We start from the raw sequence: 26,337 nt of genomic DNA, 5'->3' as shown, positions 1-26,337 counted from the left end.
CCTTAAACTGTAAATCACATAACCCATTACCCCTGTGTGCATCACTCACACAGTTCAACAGTATGGGTTCATATACACATTTCTGTGTGTGTGTTGTCCCCAATGTGGACCAATACATTTCACAATAAGCCAACCAGGAAATCAGGAGATTCTCCTTTAACGACTTTGTTTGGCCCTCTCTTTGGAGCAGTGCTTTTTTTTTGTCATGGGAACAAAAAAACAACCCAACAGAGCCTTTCTACTTTCATGTTTTTTACATTTTTGTTTCTTCTTCTCTCATTTCTTTTGGGCTTACAGTACAAGAATCAGTCATCAGTCCCCCCCCCCCAGACACATAAAACAAACCCCTGTTACGACGACTGTGCCATTTGTTCCTCCTTTGTGATTGCAGGGCTGTTTCTCGGCAAGCCAAGAACAAATAAACATAGGAAATGGAAAACAAAGAGACGAGAAGAGGAGAGCTACTTCATTCTTTTATATTCCTCAATTTATGTTCTTATGAAATTTGCACAATTCCATTTCTTCTCCTCTAGTCTTGTGTAAGTATAAAAAGCTAAAAAAAAAAAAAAAAAAAACACACCAAAAAAAACAGGGTTATATCACCTTGCTTTAGTTTACACAGGCTCCTTAACCACACAGTGTGCAACATGTCATTACCTGAATCTACCCAGACATGTCACATGATGAGCTGCAGCTTTCCTCTAGGCTATGTTTTTCTGTTTACTTGTTTTGTTTGCATGTGTTCCTAGTTTTGTTATTCTAATTTGATGGGACTCGTGAGACACTTTCAGTCACTACGGAAAACAAAACCGAGAAGAAATGTGCATCGGATATTTTGTCAACCCTCCTGTCTCCACTGAGCGCTATGCCTTGTACCTGTAGCAGTCTACTGCTGGAAATCATGCATAATCTGGGCGGGTTGACGGGACAGTCAGTCAGCCCATCCAGATGTTCCAGTAATCAGCTCAGACCTCAAACAGATGTTGTTTCAGTGAAATATGATGAAATATGATCCCTTCCGCCTGATCATAAACTGAGAGGGAGAAGCCATGATTGTGTTTGATACTAAGGGTAGTATAGAATAGAATAGAATAGAACAGAATAGAACACAGTGGAACAGAACAACAGAATAGAATAGAAAAGAAAGGAATGGAACAGAGAGGAGCTAGAATCTAAACAGAACAAAACTTAAACTAAACAAAACAGCCCTCTATTATAACTTCTTAATTCAATTTGCATATTAGACCATACACAATTTGCGCTATACAATAAGCTTTAGACAATAGTGATTATCACTTATTGTTAAACTGATCTGCTGTGAGAAAACACTTCTCTGCACGATGCGCCGGAACATAACAGGCTTTTAACTACTGCACACATGGACACACACATCAGCTTTATCAAACTTAACTCTGCATCCCAGTTATTGGACTGCATCTCTCCTATCTTTATGTTTCTCTCTCATTACCAGTCATACGAGCACCTCTACACACTTCTTCTTTAACCATAGGAGTATTAAAATAATCCTACTCCCCTATTCTGAATGTCAACAAAAAGACAGAAAATGAGGACGTCCAAACAAGACCCATGCCAATAGGACCAAAATCGAGAGCACACTGGCACCGTTGTCCCGCCCCATATCTATAATCCAAATCCATCAGAAATGAACACACAGCACACGTCAATCCTGTTCCTTCATTTTTGGCACCAAGATGCCAATGTGACATGAGAGAAGTGCCTTAAAGATGGCTGCCAAGATGGTGTGCCAGCTAAATATATTCCTATCAGTCAGTGATCCAGATATGTCACAACACAAACAGCGCAGCAAAAATATAACCTGTAACACGTCAGCTAATCATAACAACGCCCGCTGCAAAATCATGACAACAAATGAAGCAGGTATAGGTAAAAATAACTGAATACTGCCTGGTAAATAGGGCTGTCAGTTAAATACCAAAAAAAATCTGTTCAAAAGATATCTAATAAATAATGTATATTTGGTTTATGAGCCTAGATAAACAGAGCAATAACACCCAATCTGAAAACAAATTAGCATTAGAAAAATGAGTAAAAAAAAGAAGACTGACAGCACTTGAAACTTATACAACACCAATCCATAAAAAGGTAGCATTGTCACACCAAGAACACCTTACACCTGAAGTCTGCCAGTTATTTTAAATGGCTGATGTGTGCCAAGTGCCGCTAAAATGGCCGCTAATCGAATGATGACACAACGTAACGATGAGGCTAAAAATATCCCCTGTGACAGCCCTAAGACCCAGATATGTCACATAACAACAACAGCAGCAGCACTGTGACAGTCGTAGGGAAATACACCTAATAGAGAAGTTTGAGCGTTCCATACTACTGAACAGATTAAGTTTGCTGACAACCTTTAGGATATAGTACTACGCAATAGGTTCGACAGCAGATACTCATCAAAAAAAAACAATTAGATTCATCATGTGCTGTTCTGTTCTAATTTAAAGATCATTTTATTTGTTTTAAAACACTGAAAGGATCAGTTTGCTTGGTTGAAGGGCAGTTGGAGCTAGCTTCAGGTAGCTTGAATGAAAACGTAGTGAAAGCATGGTCATTCATCCCAGGCCTCCATCAGGTAAAATGTCCACATGCTTCTTTGATTGTGAAGCCCTAATACTGTAGACTTTGTGAAAATCTAATGTGTTACACAAAAACCTGAAATAAATCAGAAGCGTTAAAACAAAAACATTATATTGTTATTTCAAATACTGTTTCATCTGTTCCTATTTTTATATTAAATATTATTTAATATTCGCCATTTTAAACAGAGCCTACCCCCAAAAGATTTTTAACATGTTTGACACCCTCATTTCAGTGACAGTAAACATCCAGCCTCTTGATCACACCTATAAGTATATTGACTCCTTATGCTCGTATAACAATCCAACATATTTTGAAAAAAAATCTGCCTTCCCGAACTAAAATAAAATGTACATTACATGGAGTTTTAGAGTTAAAAATGCAATGCAATCCAAAGGAGGGCTAGATGTTAAACCTGGCAGATACTGTGTGAGAGATGTTTGATTTCATGGTAATTTTAAGGCAGTATAGTTTGTGTAGCTGTATCCATCATTATTCTCTCATTATTAAAACATCCAGCTCTACTACAGTTTGTGCCTCTTTTCGCTTCCCTTATTAGAGAGTACACTGTGGAAAACAAGAGCAGAGAGAGAGAGAGAGAGAGAGAGAGAGAGAGAGAGAGAGAGAGAGAGAGCAAAGAGAGAGAGCAAAGAGAGAGAGAGAATGGTTTAGGTTTAGAGTGGTACTGGCTGACAACATTATGAGTCAAGAGTATCTGCTTTAGTCCACTGAGCCACAGAGCCCCAGTCCATGAATGTTCAACTGGCACGACAAGTGTTGCCAGCGGAGCATCCAGACCCTGCCATGTTCGCTGGTGCCAACATCAACCCCCGGAGAGATTACATAGAATTGTTTTATCTCTATTACGAAAAGCGCCAAACCATCCCTCCCCACTCAATACCGCCTTAAGCACCAAATGGTGATTAGCAACTGTGAAAAATCAATGTGGGCTATAAGGAACAAAAGTATAATTGTTGGCTGAGCTATCCAATGACTCTAAAATGATTCTGTGTAAATCCCTAAGATGACTCCTTTTCTTCAGCGTTTACCTTTGGCAATTTATAACCCGCTGAAATGCTAATCAGCTAAATAAACTCACTCCCAAAAGGTCACAGGGACGCCAAATACTCCTCACAACTCCCCTCGAACAAAGAGGGTCCGTTTACCTTTGTTTTCAGGGGTTAAAAGTAAAAAGGCTTCTCTGCCTGCACTTCAAATCATGCCATAGCCTGAGGGCCACTGAAGCTAGCCAAACAAGCAAACCTTCAAATTACTGGTGGCGGGGCTATCCTGAGAAAACAATTCTAATAACAGGTATAACCAATGTGTCCCTGGGCAAGGCAAGACCACACGCCCTTTCCCTACTAATTCCCCCCACATAAAAAAACCTAGCAAAGTGCTGTATCCCAAATCCCCTCCAGCAACCTGGTTTTCCATCCAAAGCAGCAGCGTCTCGCACCCTGCTGGTAAAATTAACACTTCAAATGTCCCTCCATGCCCTCCCATACCTGTAGGCTGCACTCTGAGCCTACCCTTTAGCAATCTTCAAACCATTAACCTGCACCGCCATCCCCCCTCACCCCTGCTCTTCCACAAGCTTCCACAGGCGCTAATGCTATGCTAATTCCAGCCTCTGGGCTCTTGGGCAATGTATTTAACCTCCTCATACTGCCAACTCTGCCCTCTCTGCATAGTGACAACCCCTGGTATTAATAACACTAAATGTGAGTCTGCCATTGGGCAAGGCACCCCAACCTTTTGTCAAGTATGCAAGACCACATGTGGTAGACAGCAGGACACACATACACACACACACACACACACACACACACACATTTTCTTTGGAGGATTTGTGTGAAACCCATAAAGAGCTGGTGTTGAACTGAACTTTTCTCTAAATGTCAACCAGGCTGGGTTGTCATGATGATAAGCATGAAAGATAAATAATGGCATTGCATTGTCATGGCAACATAGTCATACCTTCCCAAACACAGGAGGATACGTCAGGAGATAAGGAGGGAGGAGATAATGGGTCAGGAAAGGACGGAGAGGTGAAGAGAAGAAATTATAGTGGGGAAATGCAAGGAGAGGAGACGAAAGTTTAGGAAAAGAAAGGAGGGGACAGGGCAAGACAGGAAGGAAGAGCAGATTAGAGATTAGGGACAGAGAAAAATAAGTAGGATACAGGAAAGGTAGGAAAAAAATAGAGGACAGGACAAGAGAGGGAAGAAAACAAGAGTATAGGGAAGGAATTCAGGACAGTCTGCCCCTGACATCCTCCTGACATTATCTGCATTACATGTGTGAAAGGGGCTAAGAAGAAAGTAAAGTCAAGGAAAGGAGAAAAGGGGAGAGGAGAAGATAGAAGATTAGAAGAGAGGAGGCTACAATAGAGGAAATGGAGAGGAAGGAAAAGAAAGGAGTGGCATGAGAATAATAGGATTTGAGATAAACTAAGATGAAAGAAATGAATAAACTCAAACATAACTGTGGTTGTTTAATTTCAATGATTTCTGCACTTGTGGTCAACACCATAGTTTACACACCAGTCATAATTCTTGCTCTGTGGTCAGCAACTTGCTCAATACTGCATAGCTGGTAAATGTTATAACATTTAGATTTTAACATTGTAAAGTATGCAACCTTCCCTGTTCCCTGCCGTTGATTAATGACCTCATATTCTGTTAATTAGACCCTCAGCCCGCAGGCAGAAAGATTTAATTTCCCCTTCATCATCATTGTGGGGGAAAAAAACAACTGATTAAAGAGGAGAGGAGAGGAGAGAAAAGGAAAGGAGAGGAGAGGAGAGGAGAGGAAGGGAGAGGAGAGGCGAGGAGAGGAGAGGAGAGGCGAGGCGAGGAGAGGAGAGGCGAGAAAAGGAAAGGAGAGGAGAGGAGAGGAGAGGAGAGGAGAAAAAAGGAAAGGAGAGGAGAGGAGAGGAGAGGAGAGCTCAGATCCTTACTTAAGTAAAAATGCCAATACAGCAACGTAAAATTCTCCATTGATGAAAAGGTCAGCAATCAAACTCCTACTTTAAGAAAGGCACCCAAAAGTCTGAAAAGTTCAAGTTCAGCAGAAAAGTGCAATATGTATGAAACATTTTACTGCTTGAGGTCGAGCTAGCTTGCGTTTTTTTTTTTTTACTAATTCAGAAGTTTAACCCAGTGTTTCAAAACATAAAGGGTGGGGTACCCTAGAAAGAACCACAAACACATTTGGAGGGTCTTAAAATGATTAACCGTACAGGAAGGAAAGAAAACTTGTATTGTAGTCTATCATATGAAATCTTTATCTGAAACTAACCATGTGGGAGAAACGGGGCAGGCAGACACACAAAAACTTTGGGCCGCGGTGTGGTGAGGATGGTTTTTTATCGTTAAATTGTGTGCAGGTTTGTTTTGGTTTTCCCCCCATGCATGTTTAGATTGCTGGGTTTGGTTATTTCAGTTTGGGCTGGAGAGACCAGTCCTCCTATTTTTGATTGTTTGAGTTTCTGTAGATACGTTTTGTTTGGAGGTAGTTTAGGGGGAGGCGCAGAGAGCGACGACCCATTACGTGCTTGGCTCGGCACGTTCCCATCTTTTATTCTGTTTAGCCAGATCTCCAGTCCTTTTTGTTTGTTTGTTTATTAAATTAGATTATTTCCTGATGGGGGGAAAGCTTGGGGTTTAACAATTCAATACATGAGTCATTCTTGGTTAACTTTATGGTATGTTAAGGAGGCCTTAACATCTTTGGGGGCTCATCCGGGATCAGATATGGTACGTTCAGGAGGCCGTAACACTATTGAATTCATAGACATATGGAGACTCACCTTGTGGCAGCTCTGGAGAGACGTATGGCACTTCCTGGGTGTTGATGTGCGTCCAGTCAAAGTCATCATAGGGATCTTGCTGGTAGTCACACTGAGAGAAGCCCTCATCGAACGTGCAGCTCCCTGTAAAGAAATAAACGCAAAACAATTTAGCTCATCTCCTGTGATCGATGATTTTTCGAATGATCTTTTACAGTCACATGGACTCCTCTCTGGTCCTATTCAGTAAAACTTCAGATTCTCCCCCCGCTTGATGTTTTTCTGTGCGTGACCGTGTCTCAGCTCATTAACAAACCACCAGGAGCCCGAGCGCCAACAGTCATCACTCAGGGCGCGCAAGATCACCTCTGACTCAAGCACCAGGGCCTTCAGCTGATCATCTGAGCCCATCATCCCAGCCCCAGGAGCCCCATGTGTGAGCTGGCCGCCTGCAGTAGAAAGTCGCTCTAACGCAGAGAGACGCCACTTGTCCCCAACAGCAAGCGGAGATAATCAACTGCCGATGATATGTGGCTTGTGCTGGCAATATTGCTGATAGAAATAGCATGCTGGTTACTACGAGCTATCTGATTCATTGACCTGCGAGTGCTACACAGCTTGTGTTAATAAAATGGCTAGGAGACATACGGCTAAGAAAAGCCACAACGCCATCTGATTCAAGTCACCGGTTGTTAGTGGTCACAGAGATGTGACAGCATTGTCCTTGTTGACATTGGCCAAAGTTGAAGTGGTGGACATGGATACAAATCTTCTAGATGTAGAGTCGAAATCCCTTAGATTACTCATAAAATATAAGATTTATAAAAAGACAGGCAAAAAAAAAAACTTACATTGAAAAAGCTGAAAGCAGCAAATATAAATGTCTGAACTTTTTCATTTTTGAATAATGTTTCAGTGTGTAAATTATGAAATAAAAAACAACCACAAAACAAGAAAAAGGAAAAGAAAATAGGAAAAGAAAAAGCTGAAACCAGCAAATATTTGTTGGAAAAAACGTTGGACAACAGGATGTAGAATCAAAGTAGTTTGTAACGTAAATGCTTTGATTTGACATATTGATGTAACTTTAAACATAAAAAAATTGAATTGAAAAATACAAATACTCAGATTAATCCTAACATAGAAACAAATAGAAACATGTATATTTTGTTTGTGTGTGTGACAATGATAAGAAGGGATTGGAGGCACGTATGCCGTATGGAAATGGAAGGTAATGCTGCAGACGAGATCAAAGTATTTGTAAAGTAAAAAAAAAACCATCAACAACACTTTTAACTCTCTCTGTTGTCTAATTTTCTAAGTAGTTTTTGCCAAGATTGGAATGTCTTTTTGTTTCTACTCTATCCAAAACCACTTAAAAGCAGTCAAAAAAAAAAAAAGAGGGTTTACGAGACCAAGCCACCATGAAGCACTATCAGCAACCAGCACTGGCAGCAACATAAATCTCCCAGCATTCAGTTAGCGCTTCAGCTTTGCTACCTGTGTCCTCGAGCATGCCGCGGCAGCTGTGATGGAGAGCAGAACGACAGGCCCTCAGATACCCCACTGATCTGGGCCCCCTTCTACAGAGGGATACCAAGAGGTGACAGCCAGCGCCGGAGGAGAAACAAGTTAACATCAAACTAAGCGACTGTCTTCAGCTGCCGGCTGTACGGCTGCCTGTGACTCACAACCCTCTCGGGGTCGTTGTTTAAACCGGCCTCTCTTTGTGCATTTTAGCTCACTCCCCATTCGATTCAATTAAATGTTTGTCGTAGCAAGTTACCTCCAGTCATAATGAGAAAAAACACTGGGACATGTAAAGGGCACCACGTACAGCTTAAAAACATGCATGATTTAAGTACAAACTCTTGGATTTACTGGACCTAACCTCACTTATGACAGACAAAAGGCTGTTGTTTGTTTGTGTTTGTAAACCACATGACTTCCTGTCTCCTACGGTGTGTGTGTCAGTTTACATCTTGCTGCAAGGTTGCTCTCTCTGCATGGGTTAAAACTGCAAAACATGCTGTGTAAAGTGTGTCTGTGTATGTTGTAGCGCTATTTTACAAACTGGGTAAGTAAACGGTAAGAAAAATAGTTGTGTTTAATGTTAAGGCTGCTGTGGGTTTGGAGATCATTTGCTGCCATTCTGTTGAGACAGGACAGCGGACAGAGTTGGAAATTAGGAAGAGAGACAGGGGGGAATGACTTACAGGAAAGGCACCACAGGTTGGATCCCAACCCAGGCCGCCCTCTTCAAGGACCAAAACCTCTGTACATGAGGCGAGTGGACTAACCACTCTACCACCGGCTCCGATTTTGTGAGAAAACTGAGTGACTGTACCTCCAATACACAACACAGACCCTTAACATTTGCATGTTTATGGAAATATACTGCACCTGCAGCTGGTATACTTGTAAATGTAAAACAAGTCATTTTTCTACTTTCCAAGATTTTCCAAAAAGGTTTATTTCTCACATCTACCTCGTCCACTTTGGCGAGAAACGGGTACCAGATCCCAAAGTGTCCAAATCAAACCGTTCATCAGGAGCCTATGAGTCTTTCCTCATCAAAGAAAAAAATAGTAAAATGCTCCTGCAAATGAATTCAGATGTTTGTGAAACTGTGAATGTGAAACTGCTTTTGAAAAGAGTGACAGAATAGGAATCTGATGGTCACAGGTTGACTTTTGTGGCCACAGACCAAAAGGGTGACGGCTAATGTTGAATCCTTGTGCCAGCAGAGGCTGTCATTAACGTCTACATATACTCCTGGTGGGTTTTTGAGGTTATAACACGTTCAAAGCTGCATTATAGGAGACTTTGTAAGAGAAGAAGCTTGCGTCAAATTAAACTGTGTCCCTGTTCCTGGATGATTCCCAAAAGGCTCAACCACTCAGATGCTCAGTCTAGGTGATACTCAGGTTTAATTAACACGGAAGAGGAGGTGTCAGCTATGGTTGTTTAATTAATATGGTCTTTTTGAAGAGGTAGTAAGCTATGATGAGTCATGACACGCAGAAGCAGTTGACATACATCAATTACGACTATTAGGTTTGATTGCTAATGTGCAAGATATCACAGCGTGTAATGCTGTTTCAAAATCACAACAGATTACTGTGAAAATCTTTCTAAATGGGCAGGGAGCATTTAAAGTACTTTGCTAATCGACTACAGCTCAGTGCTTCTCCTGATAGTGATGTATTTATGAGTATAAAGTTTAGAGTCAAGCTAAAGAATTCAGTGTTTTTACTGCAGGTGATAAACTGTTTGGGCCTCGTTTTGACAGAAGCACTTGGCCTTGGTTTACCTGCTATAGCATTTGTTTGGCCTTGTTTAACCTCGCTGAAGCTACAAAATACATACAGAAGCTCTATTTAGTTTCAAGGGTTTTTCGTCAAATTTCTGCCTTTGAAAGCGGTACACAGTGTAGAGCAAACTTGGATTGAAAACCAACGCTTTCTAAAATACGTGCTATTGGCTTTCAACTGTGTACACACACACACACACACACACACACACACACACACACACAGTAGTTCCATTCAGCTCTGATACAGTGCCGCTGTACAAGAGGTATTTTGCCTTGGCTTTTCAGTGTAGAAGAAAAACCATGTCCTTGTTTTAAATTCTGCTTTACCGACTGGTTTAAAAGAACATTTGCTAATCAAAGAGCGTTTCTCTCCACTCGTCTGCACACCTCTGATAGACGCTCTCAACGCTTTCAGCTGCTAACATACTCAACAAAGTAGCCGAGTGTTCATGTGTATGTGTGTGTGTGTCTCTATGCTGAAGAAGGGGGTCTGCAGGAACCAAATATGTGTGAAACTGTCTACACATACACACACACACACACAACCCTCACACTAGCTCGCCCACGTTCTCAGTTAACACTTCTCTTTTTCCTCTATGTCCTGCCAACTTTTACCAACACACAAACATGCGCACACAAACACACACATGCAACTGACAGCTAACCCTTGTTGCCAATAATGACAAGAGCAGACCTTGAAGGATTATTTTACCCCTACAGCAAAAAAGTTGCACAAAGTTCTCGTCTGTCTGTCTGTCTGTCTGTCTGTCTGTCTGCCTGCCTGTCTGTCTGTCTATTTTTCTGGTATTCAAGCTTTTTCAGCCAACATAGCTAAGTAGAACCCAGTAGAAAATAGTCCCTTTATGTTTTGTTTTTTTAAATGTCAAACCTGTAGCAAACAGTTGCCTGTTTAAACAGGAAAAAAACAGAGAAATACTGGAGTTTATTTTTGGTGTTTTCACACAGCATTGACATAAAGGCAAAAACTGTCTTGGTGATGGACTCTGTTGCTTCGTCAGCCATTACTGAATTACTCTTTTTAAGTCATGTCCTGTCTCCAGAGACCTCCATATATTCATGTACTGTTTTGCTATTGTAAAAAATATCCATTATAACGGCTTTAAACATTAAATACTATTTGTGTTTGTACATGTGTTCATTTTATAATACTATGAAACAAATCCCTACGACAGTTTCCTAAGTGTATGCACGAGTGTGTGTCCAGATGGGTCATTATTGCCCCCCTCCCATCCATTCACAAGGACACAGAGAGTGGGAGAGAAACCGCCTGCATGCTAATCACTTCCTAATCAGCTTCTGTGATTGGCTGCCCCGCTAATGAAATAATGGTGACTCATTTGCATAATAAAATAATTAGAAGGACTTGATAAAGGCTCAAGGGCAGAGAGGAGGAGAGCGCCCACACACACACACACACACACACACACACACACACACAGGACAGGCGCAGTCTTTTCTAAAAGATTGTTGAATGGCATCAGACACAACATCTGCCACCGTCACTCAGAATCATTTTGCGGTGATTTGCGCTGACCTCCACTTTCAGGAGGTGAGTCAGACGCAAAGTGCTTTGACTGAAACTGTCCAGAAACATGGGTGCTGACGGCCCGCAGGGGGTCGACAGCAAAATAGAGGATCACGTTCATTTTATTTTTTTTCAGCTATTAACTCAGATCAAGATTATTAGTTGGCAACACGGCAAGAATTTACAACAAAGGCTGGTGTGATTAGCTTTGCCTTTCTCCAATGTGATCTAACCAATCTGCAGAATAGGCAGTATTAAATCAGATCTAACAGCTACAGTCTGCTCTGATGGGAGTCCCTGGGACACCTTTAAATCAAATGAAGGTCTGAGCTGCTTTTTTTTTGTTTCTCTAGACAATTACTTAAAATCTATTACAACAAAGAAACTCCATTATAACTAAGAGATGTCTGATTATTGAATCAAAGAATGCTTAGTCGAGACTTGTGCCCTTGCAAAACATTCCTCCTCAGCTTCAGATTCACGACTGTGTTAGTATGGACTATAGGTGCTTTTTATTCCATTTGAATAACCGACTTTACAATGTCTAACCCTGAACTTCAATGCCAGTGGATATTATTCTACTATGACTGTAAAGATGTGTGGGCTGTTTGTTTGACTCAAACCCTTTATTTAATCACATACATTGTTAGAGTGAAACACTTTTGATCCCTTCAAGTGTTTAACTGTAAGGAGAGTGAGGGTTCTGGGTACTCAAACACGGCTAAGCAGTCAGTCAACTGATTTCTCATAATTATGGGTGTCATTTTTGGGATGATGAGTTAAAGTCTGTATCCTAACAGCATGAGACGGATACAAGCGTCCCTTGTTTTCCCAGTTGAGTCTCCAAACATCCCTTAAACAATGCAGCAAACAAAGGTGCTTCTTCATATTGTGCTATTTACAGTAACAACACTTTCAATGACTGAAATCACAGAAATAGAGATTTAGTCAAATGAATGTCCTGTGTGTCTGCTGCAATGTGTTCACTCTGGTTTGAAATTAAGTAAAAATGAATACTTTACAAAAGATAAGGTCACTGAGCTCTTAGCGCAAGATATGCAGGAACATAACAGAAGATATAAAAGAGAAAGTTCATCGACTCCAGATCATGTCAGCATAACTCTGATGACACCAGACAGTCTGCGTTCAAGGATGCTTTCTGTCTGTCCACATACCAATTCAGGTGGTTCAAGATGAAAAGTGAAACAATTTTCTTTGGAACTTAATTCCATCAAACCACCTGAACTAGGTAAATGGAGCTGTTAAATCAATTTGTGGTGCTGTTGTTACATGTTCTAGGTTATCAGTCAATTATTTAACCGCAACCTACTTTAACATGCATCAAAGAAAAACACATGTCGCATTCAATGTGTTTTTCTTCCTTTTATGCAAAAGGGTTGAATGTTAAGAAGTAGAAGAGGTAGATGAAGGAGAAGAAGAAGAGGAACAAGGAGAAGAACAATAATAAGAAGAAATAAACTAGGGGTCTAAAACACAACTTAACTTAACTCAGAATTACAATTAAAAACATTAACTCTCCACTTCATTTATGTACATTTGTTTTTACAGTTTTCTATAAATTGAGCCTATCAGATGAGCCTTACATTCCTACAGGTTGGTTCAGAACATCGCATCTGGACACTGATCTCAAGCGGAGACCAAACTGAATAAATCTGCTCAGGAATGTGAAGGACTGAGGATAACATGACGTACAGTACACAACTCCTGCGACTGTCTAGTATTTATCAGCGGAGCTTCGTTTCAGTCTGCGGGCAGAGATATCATCACCGGATAGCAGATAAGACAGGATGAGTGAAAGAAGGCTAAAGAGGAGGGAGGAGTACAAAGAAATTGAGTGGGGGAGAGGAGGTGGAAACAGAATGGCAGGGGAAGTGGATCATTCAAAAACCCTTTGATTAACTTTATGATACCATAAACGTGAATGGATGTTTAACATTGTTTTCTTCTCGTGTTTCTATTCCTGCTTTGGTAACAACTTCAACGAGGATCAATATCTATTTAGTCTGGTGGCATCACAGCTATGCACCATATAGAAGAGATACAAGCAGAGAAAAAGAAAGAAAGTGAAGAGGAACAATGAACATGTTCCAAAAGGGAAAAACTTTCAAGGACAATAATTACATTTAAGTCATTAAAATCCAATTCCAACCACGAGTGATACTGTTTCCATCCAAATCAGTGCAATTCTGCACGAGTCCAGTTCTTAATTGACCCGGATTTCTAATCCTTTGTGGATTTGTGAGACATTATAAAGTAGTGAATCACTTAACGGGTTTAGTTTTTGCTCAAATATATGAAAAAGCCGTAAAAAAGGGAAAAGAGAAGAGGGAGGAGAGGATTTAATACAAAAATAATGGAAAAGAATTTAATTCACTCTATGCAAATACTGTATTCTAAACTACACACTCCTGCTTTGTAATGCCCTCTTGACATTGCCCTGTACTGTTTCATATTATACTCTGTTTGTTGCATTGAATCTGTGTGTGTGTGTGTGTGTGTGTGTGTGTGTGTGTGTGTGTGTGTGTGTGTGTGTGTGTGTGTGTGTGTGCATCACCGCCGCCTCAAGGACACTAATAAAGTTGTACCTAATCATTCGCTTTCTGTGTCGTCCCTACTTTTTGTTCCCTCTCTCTGCCTCTTGTTCTTCCTTTCCCGCTCTGAGAATAGGTGAAATTAGCCTGAAATGATACAAGGTGACATCAGAGAGGCTGACACACACACACACACACACACACACACACACACACACACACACACACACAAACGCTCACTCGTCACGCCTCAGTGGCCCTTGCAGCGCAGCGCGACGCCATCAAAGCCAAAGCCCATATACACACACACACACACACACACCTCGCCTGTTAAACATACACACTGGCACGCGTAATCACACACACAACGTACACGGCAACACACACACACACAATGACACACTTGGTGCACACACTAACACACACTCAGAGCAGTAGTTTAATTGGAAGTGCTGAAGGCTGAAGAATTTCTCCTTCATCTCACAATGCTGTAATTGAATCTGAGACGTGTGCACGCGCATGTGTGTGTGTGTGTGTGTGTGTGTGTGTGTGTGTGTGTGTGTGTTCAGCTGATTCAGGGCTTTTCATTGACACTAACAGTGAAACAGAAATGTGTGTTTTTCCTTCTGTAAGGAGCCTTTCTGTCCTTCCATCCCTTGACTATCTATCTGCTCCTCTCTCGGGGTTAATGCGGCTTTTCAATTCAAATTCAGACTCAAGCACTTTTCAAGCACCACAGTTCAACAAAACCCATTATTTGCTTGTACAGGTTTTTTAGTGAAAGGCAGCAGTGACCTCCATCGCTGTCCGTTGGTATTTCCAAACATGTTCAGATAGAGTATGACTTTAATAATAAAGCTTTACAGAGTTAGCCCTCTTAAAGAATCAATCCGATTTTGAGAGCTTTCCTTTTCAAAGTGTGAACATTTTGCAGAATACAAATGTTCTCATTGTGGGGTTTTCATGACAGAAGACGTTGAAAGCAGTACTTGACAACACGTTTCTGCTTGGACAACCGAAAACAAAAAGCCCCATCAGCAGACAATGAGGCGTGAACGACGTACTAATGGCCTGCCATGACAGTATCACTTACATACGATACAACAAGAAAAGGAAAGTGGGATGTGAGGCTGCGTCTTTTTGAGTGGTCCTTTTTTTGAGCACACTATTCGGTTCCACATGGCAACCTTATCATTAAGAGGTGCAATCTATAAAAGGAAATTGTTCTCCTTCACTGGTTTCAGACAGGTTGCATCAACTATACACAGGAAAAGGTTGAAATGTTGCCTTCGGAGGTCCATCCAGAGCTCAAGAGTTGAAAGTTCTTTCAAAATGCAATGACGATCATATTAGAGTGAATCCTTTTTTTTTGTCATAGATAAATTGACAAAAATATGACTTAAAGAATTGTTCAGAATACCATCAGAAAATGTATTATCTTACAACATCACTATTGGGTAGGTAGGTACGAAAAGGAGCTGCAATGTGTTTATATTTTAGAGAATTACTTCAGCTAATTCATCTTTTTCTGAAATTTTGTACCAAATACCAATATTCAGCCTGAGAAAAAACTGTTTCTCCAATCAGTTAATAAGTGAATTTACCGATTAATGGATTCTTATACTGAATAAATCGCGAATAATAATTTCCATGACTACATCCTTAAACATTTAGTCTTTGGAAAACAATATGGTTAACTGCGCTACGATAGGTGGTGATACAGTATGCACCCTTTCAGCCAGTTACTGGACCTTCTTCTGATGAACCTATTGCACCTCATAGCAAACAAAAGTTAGTAAGCGGCTAACTACTGGTTGAATGATGAACGGTGAAAACAGTGACAACTCTACAGCTCTGTACTCTACGCTTTACTTTCAGTACTTTTACATCCACCCTATCCTTCATGTTATGGTGATATCCGAAGGCAGACGACAGCAGGCGCTGTTCAAATTCCGAAGGTAAAAGCCCGGCGTGGGAACTGGAGAGCTGACCAAGGGGTTCTGCCTCTACATTCCTGACGGCAGCAGCGTATTTAAACAATCTAAACCTGTTGACATTCAACCTGGCGCCCTAAATCCTTAATGCAAAATATGTCGAAGGGAATATCTTTCGTCTCCATATCTGTCTTTATTCTTCTCTTTGTCTGTAATCAGGACAGCGTGTGTGTGTGTGTGTGTGTGTGTGTGTGTGACCAGAGATAACTGTTAGCACTGTTAGCAGGGGTCGAAACCTTCCACAGACACTATCTTCATGATATTCACCTCTCTCCGGTGCCTTCTCTCTCTACCTCTTAGAGCTCTGTCTATCTCTCTGCAGTTAATCTCTATTACTATTCAAATGCTGACATTTAAAGCAACTTCACATGCTAGCTGGCTGACGGACTGACTGTCTTAAAAGATAAGGCAGGAGCAGAGCGGACAGGACAGGACAGGAGGGGAGGTGGGGGGGGGGGGGGGGGATGATAGAGAGAGACGGAGAGGAGAGCTTGTCGTTCACAAAGAAAAATTGGGAAATCCTCCTCACCTCTCCTTTACCTCCCTCCCTCTCCCTTCTTCCGTGAGGTCTGTGAATGAGTTTACCCACAACCCCCAGAGGGAGTCTGATTTCACTCCTTCTCGAGAAAGCTGAACCTCCCCTCTTCTTTTTGTGTGTTTGCTCACCCATTTACCTCTCCCCACACCCACTTCTCTGTTCGCTGTCTCCCTGTCCACCCCTTTCTTTCTGTCTCTGCCAGACAGAGTGACAATACAGTCTGGTACCAGAGGTGCCATTTTAACAATTCACTTTAAAATATAGTGTTGTGAGAGCACTGACACACTTCAGCTTTTTCGTCAAACTTGGCAGGCTGACTCTCTTTCTGTAGGGCTGTGCTGAAAAAGAAAGATAAGTTTAATGGTTGCAATTAAGTGTTAAGATGACTCTAGACATTGTTACCTCCTAGCGTCACCGAAACTCTAACCCATAAACCATCCACACCATCAGATCCCGTGTCAGTGTATGTCACTCTGAATGAGTCAGAGGGGAGTAATTATTGAGACCTTAGACGGCACTCAGCTTGCCTCACATCTGAGAGCACAGCTGGTATTTTCTTTAAAGTTAAATCCCCAAACAACAAGTCCCAACTGGCTGCTCTCCTCCATCCTTCATCGCACACTTGACCTCAAAAATGCTGACTGGCTGACTCACTTCAGACACTCAGCCCATGTAAACTTTAACTGGATAAGGAGTCAAAGTGGGAAAAATACAGGAAGCCATTAATATTTTATTGCAGATCTCTTCACCAAGCATGTAAATACCATTTGAGTGATCCGAGCACAGTCTCCCCCCCTCACTCTGAAGTAGGAGGAGCGGCTTGTAAAACGGTCTTTTGAAGATGTATGTTCCCCTTTTCTGAATGCTGTTCTCCAGATTATTGGTGTGGTATGAAGGGCAGAAAGTCTGTTCAGAGTGAAGGTTTGATGCAGTTGACTGGACATAGAAATGTTGGAAAATTGTCAAGGAGACCAGGAATGATTACCATTTGAAAATAAACTGACGTATTTTTGAAAGTGAGCTACCTTTTGAGTTACATTCCAGATGTTAAGCTTACCATTGTGAGGACTACATGCACATTTTAAAAAAATCAGTGCGGATAACAAAGTTTTGAAAAACAATTTAGCTATTGGGCCAACACTGATCCCTAGCTAGGACTTTTTTTTCAACCCAAAACATTTTCCTTAAAACTAACCAAATCATTTGTGTGCCTAAACATACAATTCTGCAACAGCTTTGCAACAATAAGCATTTCAATGCATGTTAAAAAATGGTCTTTAATGTTTCTTCGGAGGCTTTTTTGTGTTAATTGTTAAATAATACATCTAACCTGGCTTTTAATTTCAGAAAAACAACTTAAAAGAAAGCTTTAGTCTAAAAATCGAACACAGAGCTGCATTCATTTTTGCTTACTTTCCCACAGGCCCCTGCACGTGCCTTAAACTGACACTAGACTGGTATATAAATGGTCATAGTTTGAAGTTTAGGGACACAGACACTGCCACATTCAATGACGTGAGATAAATAAAATAATAATAATAATAAAAACGATACAGGTTTAATTATACTGCCCCCACAATGTGAATAAAGGTGGATGGACAGGTCTCATTGAGTCATACAAAAAAGGTGTCTGGACTGTAAAGGGATCAATACTGGACAGAATGGGGTCAGGATGATTGCTAGCGGTTGGTGGGCTGTATTTGGGCAGAGCGGTGAGCCCCACACCTGTGTGTACCCACACGCCACCGGAGACAGAAAGCTTCTTTACTCTGCGACACTGAACCATTCATCATGTTCCCTGATATCTAACTGATAAATTACCAGGAGAATACAATCAAATAATGCTCCAGCCGTTGGGGTGGGGGAGGGTGGGGGTGATTTGAATGGGCCAATAACAGAGCAGACAGGAGGCAGTTTGTTTCCGAGCCAATCGGGGCACAGTTGAGGTTTTGGACTGGAAAACAGGTCTGGTGTGGACGAGATAAGAGCAGAACAAACACACATTTAACACCAACCCCCTGAGACACAGACGCACACATTCTCAAAGAGACACACTAGGTAAGTGAGGCCAGATGGAGCAGCAGGAATAGGAAGAAAATTTACGGAAAACAAGAAGGAGGCAGAGGGAAGAAGAAAAAGAGAGTGTGAGTTTAGATTGGAAAAAAAAGAAATCGTGCCTGAGAGCTTTAAGCAGGTTAAATCTGAAGCAGCTCGCTTAGCAAGTCAGCACAGAGGCTGGTGACACGCTGAAATGCCCGGCTGACTCCTCCAATTGTCCAGCAAGCCGGTTCAAAGGCTGCCTGACTGATTTACTGACCATCCTACTGGCGGTTCGGATTTAGTCTATCCTGTTTGTGCAGCAGAAGCACTTCTGTTGTTCAGCCTGTCGGACAAAAAGCAGTTCTCCACACTGACACACAAAGAACAACCTGAAACAGCACTAATACTGGAGAGACCAACAGAGATGCAGAGAGAGAGAGAGAGAGAGAGAGAGAGAGAGAGAGAGAGAGAGAGAGATAGAGAGAGAGAGAGAGAGAGAGAAACAAATAAACACCAAAAAAGCCTATAAAACATCCACACTTCAAAGGAAGAAAAATGCCAAAAATAACAATTGGAAAATGTTTCTGGGACTTCTGAAACCAATAAAAATCAAATACAGAAAAAAAAAATCTCAAATAGAAAAAAAAAACAATGTGTCAAAGAAGCTCTTTTATCTGCAGTTGTGACACAGTTCTGTCGAACAACAAAAGATACCTAACGATAGCATTTACTGTCCTGGAGGAAATTTACTTTTCTCTGCCAGCACAGAAACGAGAGCACATTACGCAGCAGTGGAAACCATAGAGACCCAAACAAAGGAAATAACATACTACTGGGAATAACATGCAAGCGGGCCAGATAACAAGCACAGCACCTCGTACTGAGACTGTCTGCAGAGTTAAACATACATTACACATTCTGTTAGCCTGTCAGGAAGGTGGCTATGCTGAGGGGACATACTATGTCTGCAGTGATAACAGGCATAAATAAAGAGCATAGCTGGATGTCACAAGAGCAGAGACTCTTTGAGTAAATGTAAAAACAACATGAAACAGTGTTTACAGCTTTGCGTGCACCATGGTCAGAAGGTTTACTTCCCAAGGCAATTTTCTTTTAGAAGAGGAATTCTGTTTAATGCAACAACCTGGATGTTGTTTTGGTAGTTTGGGACGCCATTACTCATTACTTATAATAACATTGCTCTCATGAAGTTAATTCCAAACAACTGAAGCTGGTGACTTCAATGAAGAGGACAGATGTGAACATTTCATTATGGTGGTTCTAAACAAAACGTATTCAGAAAATATGTAAACTTCAAACTGTGAACTGTCCTATAAAAAGATGTTAATCACAATTTTTAGATCAACTACCTCAACTGTTTGATACGAGAAAAAAATGGTGACGTGCAATAACATTGTTCCATATTGGGATAAGGAAATGAAGGGAAGTAAATAAACAAAATGTAAAGAGTACATATTGAATAAAACTCACATTTTCTATTTTCATTTCTTTTTGTCTACAAGATGATTCCTCTGAATCCAGAAAAATCCCCAAAATTAGGTTTCTTGTTTTTTTTTACCACAAAATTGGAAACAATTAATCTAAGGGTAGCTGATAGGTTGATCTTCATTTGACTGCATGAAAATAGTTTGAAAGTATGTGCCATTATACCCCTGCTTTAATCCAACAGGTAAAATGTACACATGCTGAGTGAGACAGCATTGCTCGTTTTAATAATTTTGACAATTTAAGATTTTTGCGATGTGTTTATTGTGAAACTTCATATTGTGATCATGATGAATTTGCGATTAATATGACCTGTGATTAATACACAACCCCTCCTGTGTTGTAGACTGCATCAACAGCTTTATCCACTGTGAAAACTTACACCAATTCTGAATGTTTTCTTGAGTAACATTATACTGAAAAGAGAAACTAAATGTGTGTAAAGTTCATATTGCCAATGACGTGCAAAGACAAACCTGAAAAAGCACAAAAGTAATAAAGTAACCTTCAAGCACTGACATTTCAAGTATAGTCATGATAAGAAAAGGCAAATAAAGGAACATCACTAGATAAAAGATTGACATAAAAAGCTCTACAAGTCCAGATAGAAAACCAAAAATAAAAAACCCCAAATATCTCTTGATTTCCAACCAGCCCATTAATGTTTTTTCTGTCTGTTGGTTTGTGGTTTTCTTGCTACAAGCTCGCAATTTCTGTACGCAAATTGAATGTGACAAAACAAATAAAGTGTAGGCCTATCATTAATCCTTGGCCACAACTAACCAGGATGTAATGCATCTTCACGTGGTTATCTACTCTCTATTACGCTGCAGAGCCATGCATAATTGGCTGACAATGGCCAATCCTTCTTAAAACCAAACCCCGTCATGCATAACTTTTACTTATTGCACTTGCGGTAGTTCTGCATAAATATTTTTTTTGCTGTGCAATGAATGACAACAACTATGCCTCCGAGCACGACCGAAGAGAAACTGTAGGATTGTAACCACACGTCTACTTTCTCTGCTTTCTGTTTTTCCCCTCCCTCCTCCTCAAACACAATCAGACGCACCAGCCTGAGGACTGACTGGACCACATACCGCAGAGTGTGTATGGAGTGTGTATGTCGTCACCTTCAGCTGTAAAATGTAGTCAAACGTCACTTACGGGCTGGGAAAAAAGAGAGAGAATGAAGCGAGACAGGCGGAGAGAGAGATAGAAGAGAGGTTGAAATAAGTGGTACAGAAACCTCCACTCTCCTCCCTCCAAGTTCATAGTGCGTGCCTATAAGTGTGTGTGCGTCCGTGTGTGTATATGTGAGTGTGTGGTAAATGAGTTTTGGGAGTTGTCGTCTCTTTACGATAGCTGTAACTGGCCCGAGGACAGCTGTTATTACACTTTACAACAGGGAAATACTGTATGAGTGAGTGTGTGAGAGAGCCTGAGCGTGTCTGTGCAGAGATTTTAGAGGAGGAAATGGAGAAACATTACGGTCGTGTGCTACATACTTGTGTCCTTGTGTGAGTTTAATGATAAGGAAAATGAAAGATGTTTCGGACGTGGCTCATTTGGAACAACATTTTTTTTTGTGTGTGAATTATATTAATTCACCTTGATTCAATTATTCACAAAGTCATGTTGTACAAACTCTTACGTGTGTGTCTTGGAGCTAAGGAGTGGCTCAGGGGAGGGAGAGGCCAGTTACCTGCTGCAGGGGAGTGGACTTTTAATAGATACAGTATGTGTGTGTGCGATGTGTATGATGTGCGTTCATTGTTAAATGACAAAGCTCTGAGCAGGAAATCAGTCGAACCGGTTTCTGACTCACATTCAGGTTACAGCGCACTGCCTCAGGCTCACACACACACACACACACACATTCATGCACACACTACAAGACACCAGACACCATTGTTAAACGTGTCCTTTCTCCTTTGTTTCTTTTTTTCTGTATACACATAATGAGGTCAATAGACGAATATATGGGCTAGTTTAAGGTTTAATGGTCAGAAAAAATGACTGGAGGGTTGCTAGTTTGAGTTCTGCACACACAAAAACAGAATCACACATACACAGGGAGAGCACAAGAAAATAACCAGTGGCCTGTCTTTCAGACATTGAGTACCGAGCACTTGTCAGTGGTACTGAGCGAACACCATGAACCCTGGGTCACTAAAGTCCTGCCAGCGCTTCTTCAGAAAAAAAAAAACTCTCAGGCCTTGGATGTCATTGAAGAGAATTACATTTTGCTATTTTGGGTGCTGGACGAAAAAAAGGAAACTAGTTTAATCCAGGACGAACAGTATTTTTTGCACGTTTCTCAATCAACTAATTGATGCAAGTTGGCAGTTCTAAAAAAATAATAAATCTAACATTTTCGATAATTTATAACAATTATTGTACAGCCTGGGTCCGCGTACATTTTCCTCCAGTTTCCAGTAACCATGGGACCAGTGGGGACCATGTGAACCACATTGTCATTTCACTTACAGCAGACTCTGGCTGAAAAAAAGGATAGTCCTGCACAGTTAGTAGATGTACTTGTGTCTTGTCTGTTCAGTGCAGACATCACATTCCCTTTTACTCTGACTGACAGTACACACCGTCTCCTCTGAGCACAAAAAGACTCCTGACCTTGCCAGCAAGCCGGCCCATTGATTTTGGGACAGTGGTGCATGAATCAGTCTTTCTGAAAAAGGGTGATGTCAAAAGTACAAGAATGCACTTTTGACATGCTTACTAACAAATATCCCCTGAGAAAGACAAATATATATACTGCCCAGTCTTGACAACATTTTCTTTCCCTGCAAAGGCCGTTGAAACTGAATTAAAAGGACTGCTTTGCAAACCTTTCGTTCGAGTAGATCATGTCCTCAAATGTAAAAAGAAACGCCAAGATTTAAAAACTATTTCCTTAGGATGTCCGCCATGTAGCTGACCCTGAAATGTCCATCCCACGGGGAGTGTGTGCGCACATTTTGAGGAGATTTTGGCCTATTGCTCCAGGGCATCAGACCCTGTTTATCAAGCCAGGACTCACTAACACAGACCCTTTAATGTCAGCATCATTGGAGGAGATACAGATGAGGGCATCACTGAAGCATTCACACACACACACACACACACACACACACACATCATTCAATGACCTAAGAACCAGACACGAACACAACACAACAAAGGCAGTATTACAAGTCAGATCACAATGTGCTTTTCTTACTAGCATAGATTTCTTTCATTATATTTCCTTTATAGAGCACAGGAAGCTGTTGGTTCCCATTCAAAGACTCCTGTTGCTAGTTGTGAGTTGCGTACATTCCTGTTCTACCTCTTCTTAGCTAAATATTTGACAAGCAATCAAGTTTATCACTTTTTTTTGTGTAGATCTGCTCTTCAAATTATCATGAACGCAGGTTAGGAACAATTGAACTAATATTATTTGTATTAACCCGTGTGGCTTGTTTTATTATCTGTACATCTATCAAAGAGGATCACAGATCATCTACACACTCTGAGGTCTGGAGCTTAACAGTTTTGCATCGAGACCTAAATAAATAAAGAACCAGTTAGCCATACATGTTGTTGTATCTGGTGTTTTTCACTTGTCATGTTGTGGTGTTTAAGGTTATTTTGGGGTTCCTATGTTAACAGGTTTCCATGGAAAAGGCAAAAAAACAAATCCATCTATCCATTAAATTGATGTTATTAAATCACTAAACTAAACAAGCTTATGAGTCAAATGTCTCCAGTTTACCAGGAATTGTTTGTTGCAGTCTGAACTGGTTAGGTAGATTTACTGTATAATGAATCAAAGTCTGCTGACAGGGAAGTAGGTCTTTATCTGCAGCAGCCACAACAGTCTTGACATGATTGGACATTATAATATCTCTGTTGTGCATTTTGGACAATGTTTGATTGATATTTTCCAACATAATATATAATGTTACCTCCTAATAGCAGATTACAAAAACATTATCCACTCTAGTTGGAAAAAAATGTATCTGCGTATGACCCGTGTGTGTGAGTGCTGCCCTACATCTTCTGAACGTTCCCACAGTATAATTGTCCTTTCTGTCCTCCTCTCTTTCACACACAAAGGCTCTTCTCTTTTTGTTTCATATGTACACACACATTCACAAGTCCCACCGTGGCATGTACACATCAATGCGTGCCAAGTAATTAACGCTGTTTGTGTTTGTTCTCTGAGCAGTTTTGAACCTTGATAATGGAAAACGAGTTCAGACAGGCCGCATTTTTTGTTCATCCCCATCTAACCATATAACCGTGTCCATCTTTCCGTCCTCCTCTTTATCACTCATCCCTTCCACCATAGCCACTCAACACACATACACACACAAATACACATACTTCATAGCTTTACTTCTCGTCCTCCTTACATGTCAGTGTCAGAAAAGACTTAGTCCTCTCTGGTTTGTCGCACAAGGAAACCATTGGATGTTACACAACAAGCCAACAATCACTGCTCTGTTTGGTTGTTGACTTGTGTCTGGGCCATACAAACACACAAACACACACAAACTTGGTCACTCTGTATAGCGCACACACACGCACAAAATCCAGAGTGCAGTCTTTTTCTTGCTCACTTTAATGTAAGTAATCAAAGTGGACAGGGGGCTTTGTAATGCTGAGAGGGCGAGCGACACAGAGAGACGGAGAGAGAGAGAGAGGCAGAGAGAGGGATCATCTCCTTTAACTGTCCACTCTTCTCTGCCTCCTGTCCTGCAGGAGAGGGGGGAGGGAGCGAGGGAAGACAAGAGGAGACAAGGAAACTGATAGTGACACAGGCCAAGGGGAGAGATGTGATAAAAGGCAAGATAAGACCAGTACTCCCACTTAAGCAGCATTCATTCAGACGGATTTTGTGATCATTTTAGGATTTTACTTTCTTTCAGAAAAAAAGAAATCCCCTGGCGATGCACAATGTGGCCCATTTCCTGAACATTCACACAATAAAACCCCTGAGATGGGCTGCAATTTTACCAAATCACTGCACGATAATGCTGCAAAAAGCACAGACTCTGCATCCTTTGATTTCCTACAAATCCACGTACATCAGTGAAACTGCTGCTTCAAAATACTTCTACCATAACATCAGATGCAATTTGACAAAACATACACACACATTCACAGAATAATTGGACGGTGTAGTGTTTCTGGCAGGTGAGCTGGTCTGGTCTGGCTGCAGGTTTTGGACAGAACCTCTTACCATGGCTGCTGCTTCAAACAGAACTCGAAAATGTATACAAGTGTGTGTTTTTGTGGGACTTTGTGTGTTATAATGCCATGCCCAAAAGGGTAGAAGTCTATAAAATCAGGCCTAAAAATGTGCATGTGTGTTTGCACATATCTTTGTGTGTGCGTATGTGTGTGTGTGTGTAGGGGGGCTTGAAAATGTGTGAGTGTGTGTGATGTTGTGCCAACGGCGCTGTGTAAAATCCACTCAAACAAACAACTTGAAGAGTAAAAAACAGCTTCCTTGGACCGAATATGTAGCCATGGGCAATGTGGTCTGGTATAGTGTGTGTGTGTGCGTGTGTGTGTGTGTGTGTGTGTGAGAGAGAGATAGTGTGTGAGAGTGCGAATGTGCGCGTGTGTGTGTGTGTGTGTTGGCCCGAGGCAGTGTGTGTTTGTGTGTGTGTACGAGGAGTAGATTGCTTCATGCCTGGACAGACATAAAAGGTAGAAAGAGAGGGAGAGAGCATGCCCACACACACACACACACACACACACACACACACACACACACACACACACACACACACACTGGAAACAGGAAAAGCCCTTTGCCATAGTATTCATGTATGGATGCGTAAATAAACAGACAACTGAATGCACTCATCTCCTTCCAGTACAAACGCAGTAGACACACACGCACACACACACATTATCATTGTGAGCAGTGAAGTGAAAGGATACTTCTTATTTTATCCATTTGAACATCCTTGTTCTGTGGGTGATTTTAACATCATAAATGTAATCGGTGTAATCATCTCAATCATCATTTAAACATTAATGCTGATTATTCCTCAACACATAATACTGTGTAATATTAAGGCCTGTAACTAATGGTTGTTTTTTTAATTATCTACTTTAATTTTTTTACATTTATTGGTTTGTTGGTGATGGTCTATAAAACATCAAAAACCGGCAAAAAGATGACGCCTTTAAGCAGTATTTTGTGCTGGCAATAGTGAAAATCCAAAGACATTCAGTTTGTTCATTCTGTTGTACAAATGGAAAAGACAATTACAGTTGGATTGCAGTGATATGTTATAGATGTCATCCTTCATGATTGTAATACTCTGCTCATTATAAGCACAGTCTGCAAGAACGGTCTGGTTTAGATTCTGAAATTATCAGTGGATTTTGTGGGGAATGACATGAGGGAAAGGAGCCACAGGTCGGATTC

General features: G+C 41.0%; 1 protein-coding gene across 25 annotated transcripts in view; it reads right to left on the bottom strand.

The window, feature by feature from the left end:
* The window catches only part of ptprk (protein tyrosine phosphatase receptor type K), a 113,768-nt gene that overhangs the window by 61,115 nt on the left and 26,316 nt on the right, over positions 1 to 26,337 (bottom strand). For all 25 annotated transcript variants that reach the window (XM_065963593.1, XM_065963596.1, XM_065963603.1 and 22 more), the window contains one exon: positions 6,437 to 6,559. In XM_065963593.1, the coding sequence (XP_065819665.1) occupies positions 6,437 to 6,559 (123 nt within the window). The remainder of the gene's footprint in view (positions 1 to 6,436; positions 6,560 to 26,337) is intronic.

This window comes from Labrus bergylta, chromosome 15 (genome assembly GCF_963930695.1).
Source record: "Labrus bergylta chromosome 15, fLabBer1.1, whole genome shotgun sequence".
NCBI lineage: Eukaryota > Metazoa > Chordata > Actinopteri > Labriformes > Labridae > Labrus > Labrus bergylta.
This window is presented reverse-complemented; position numbering and strand designations above follow the sequence as displayed.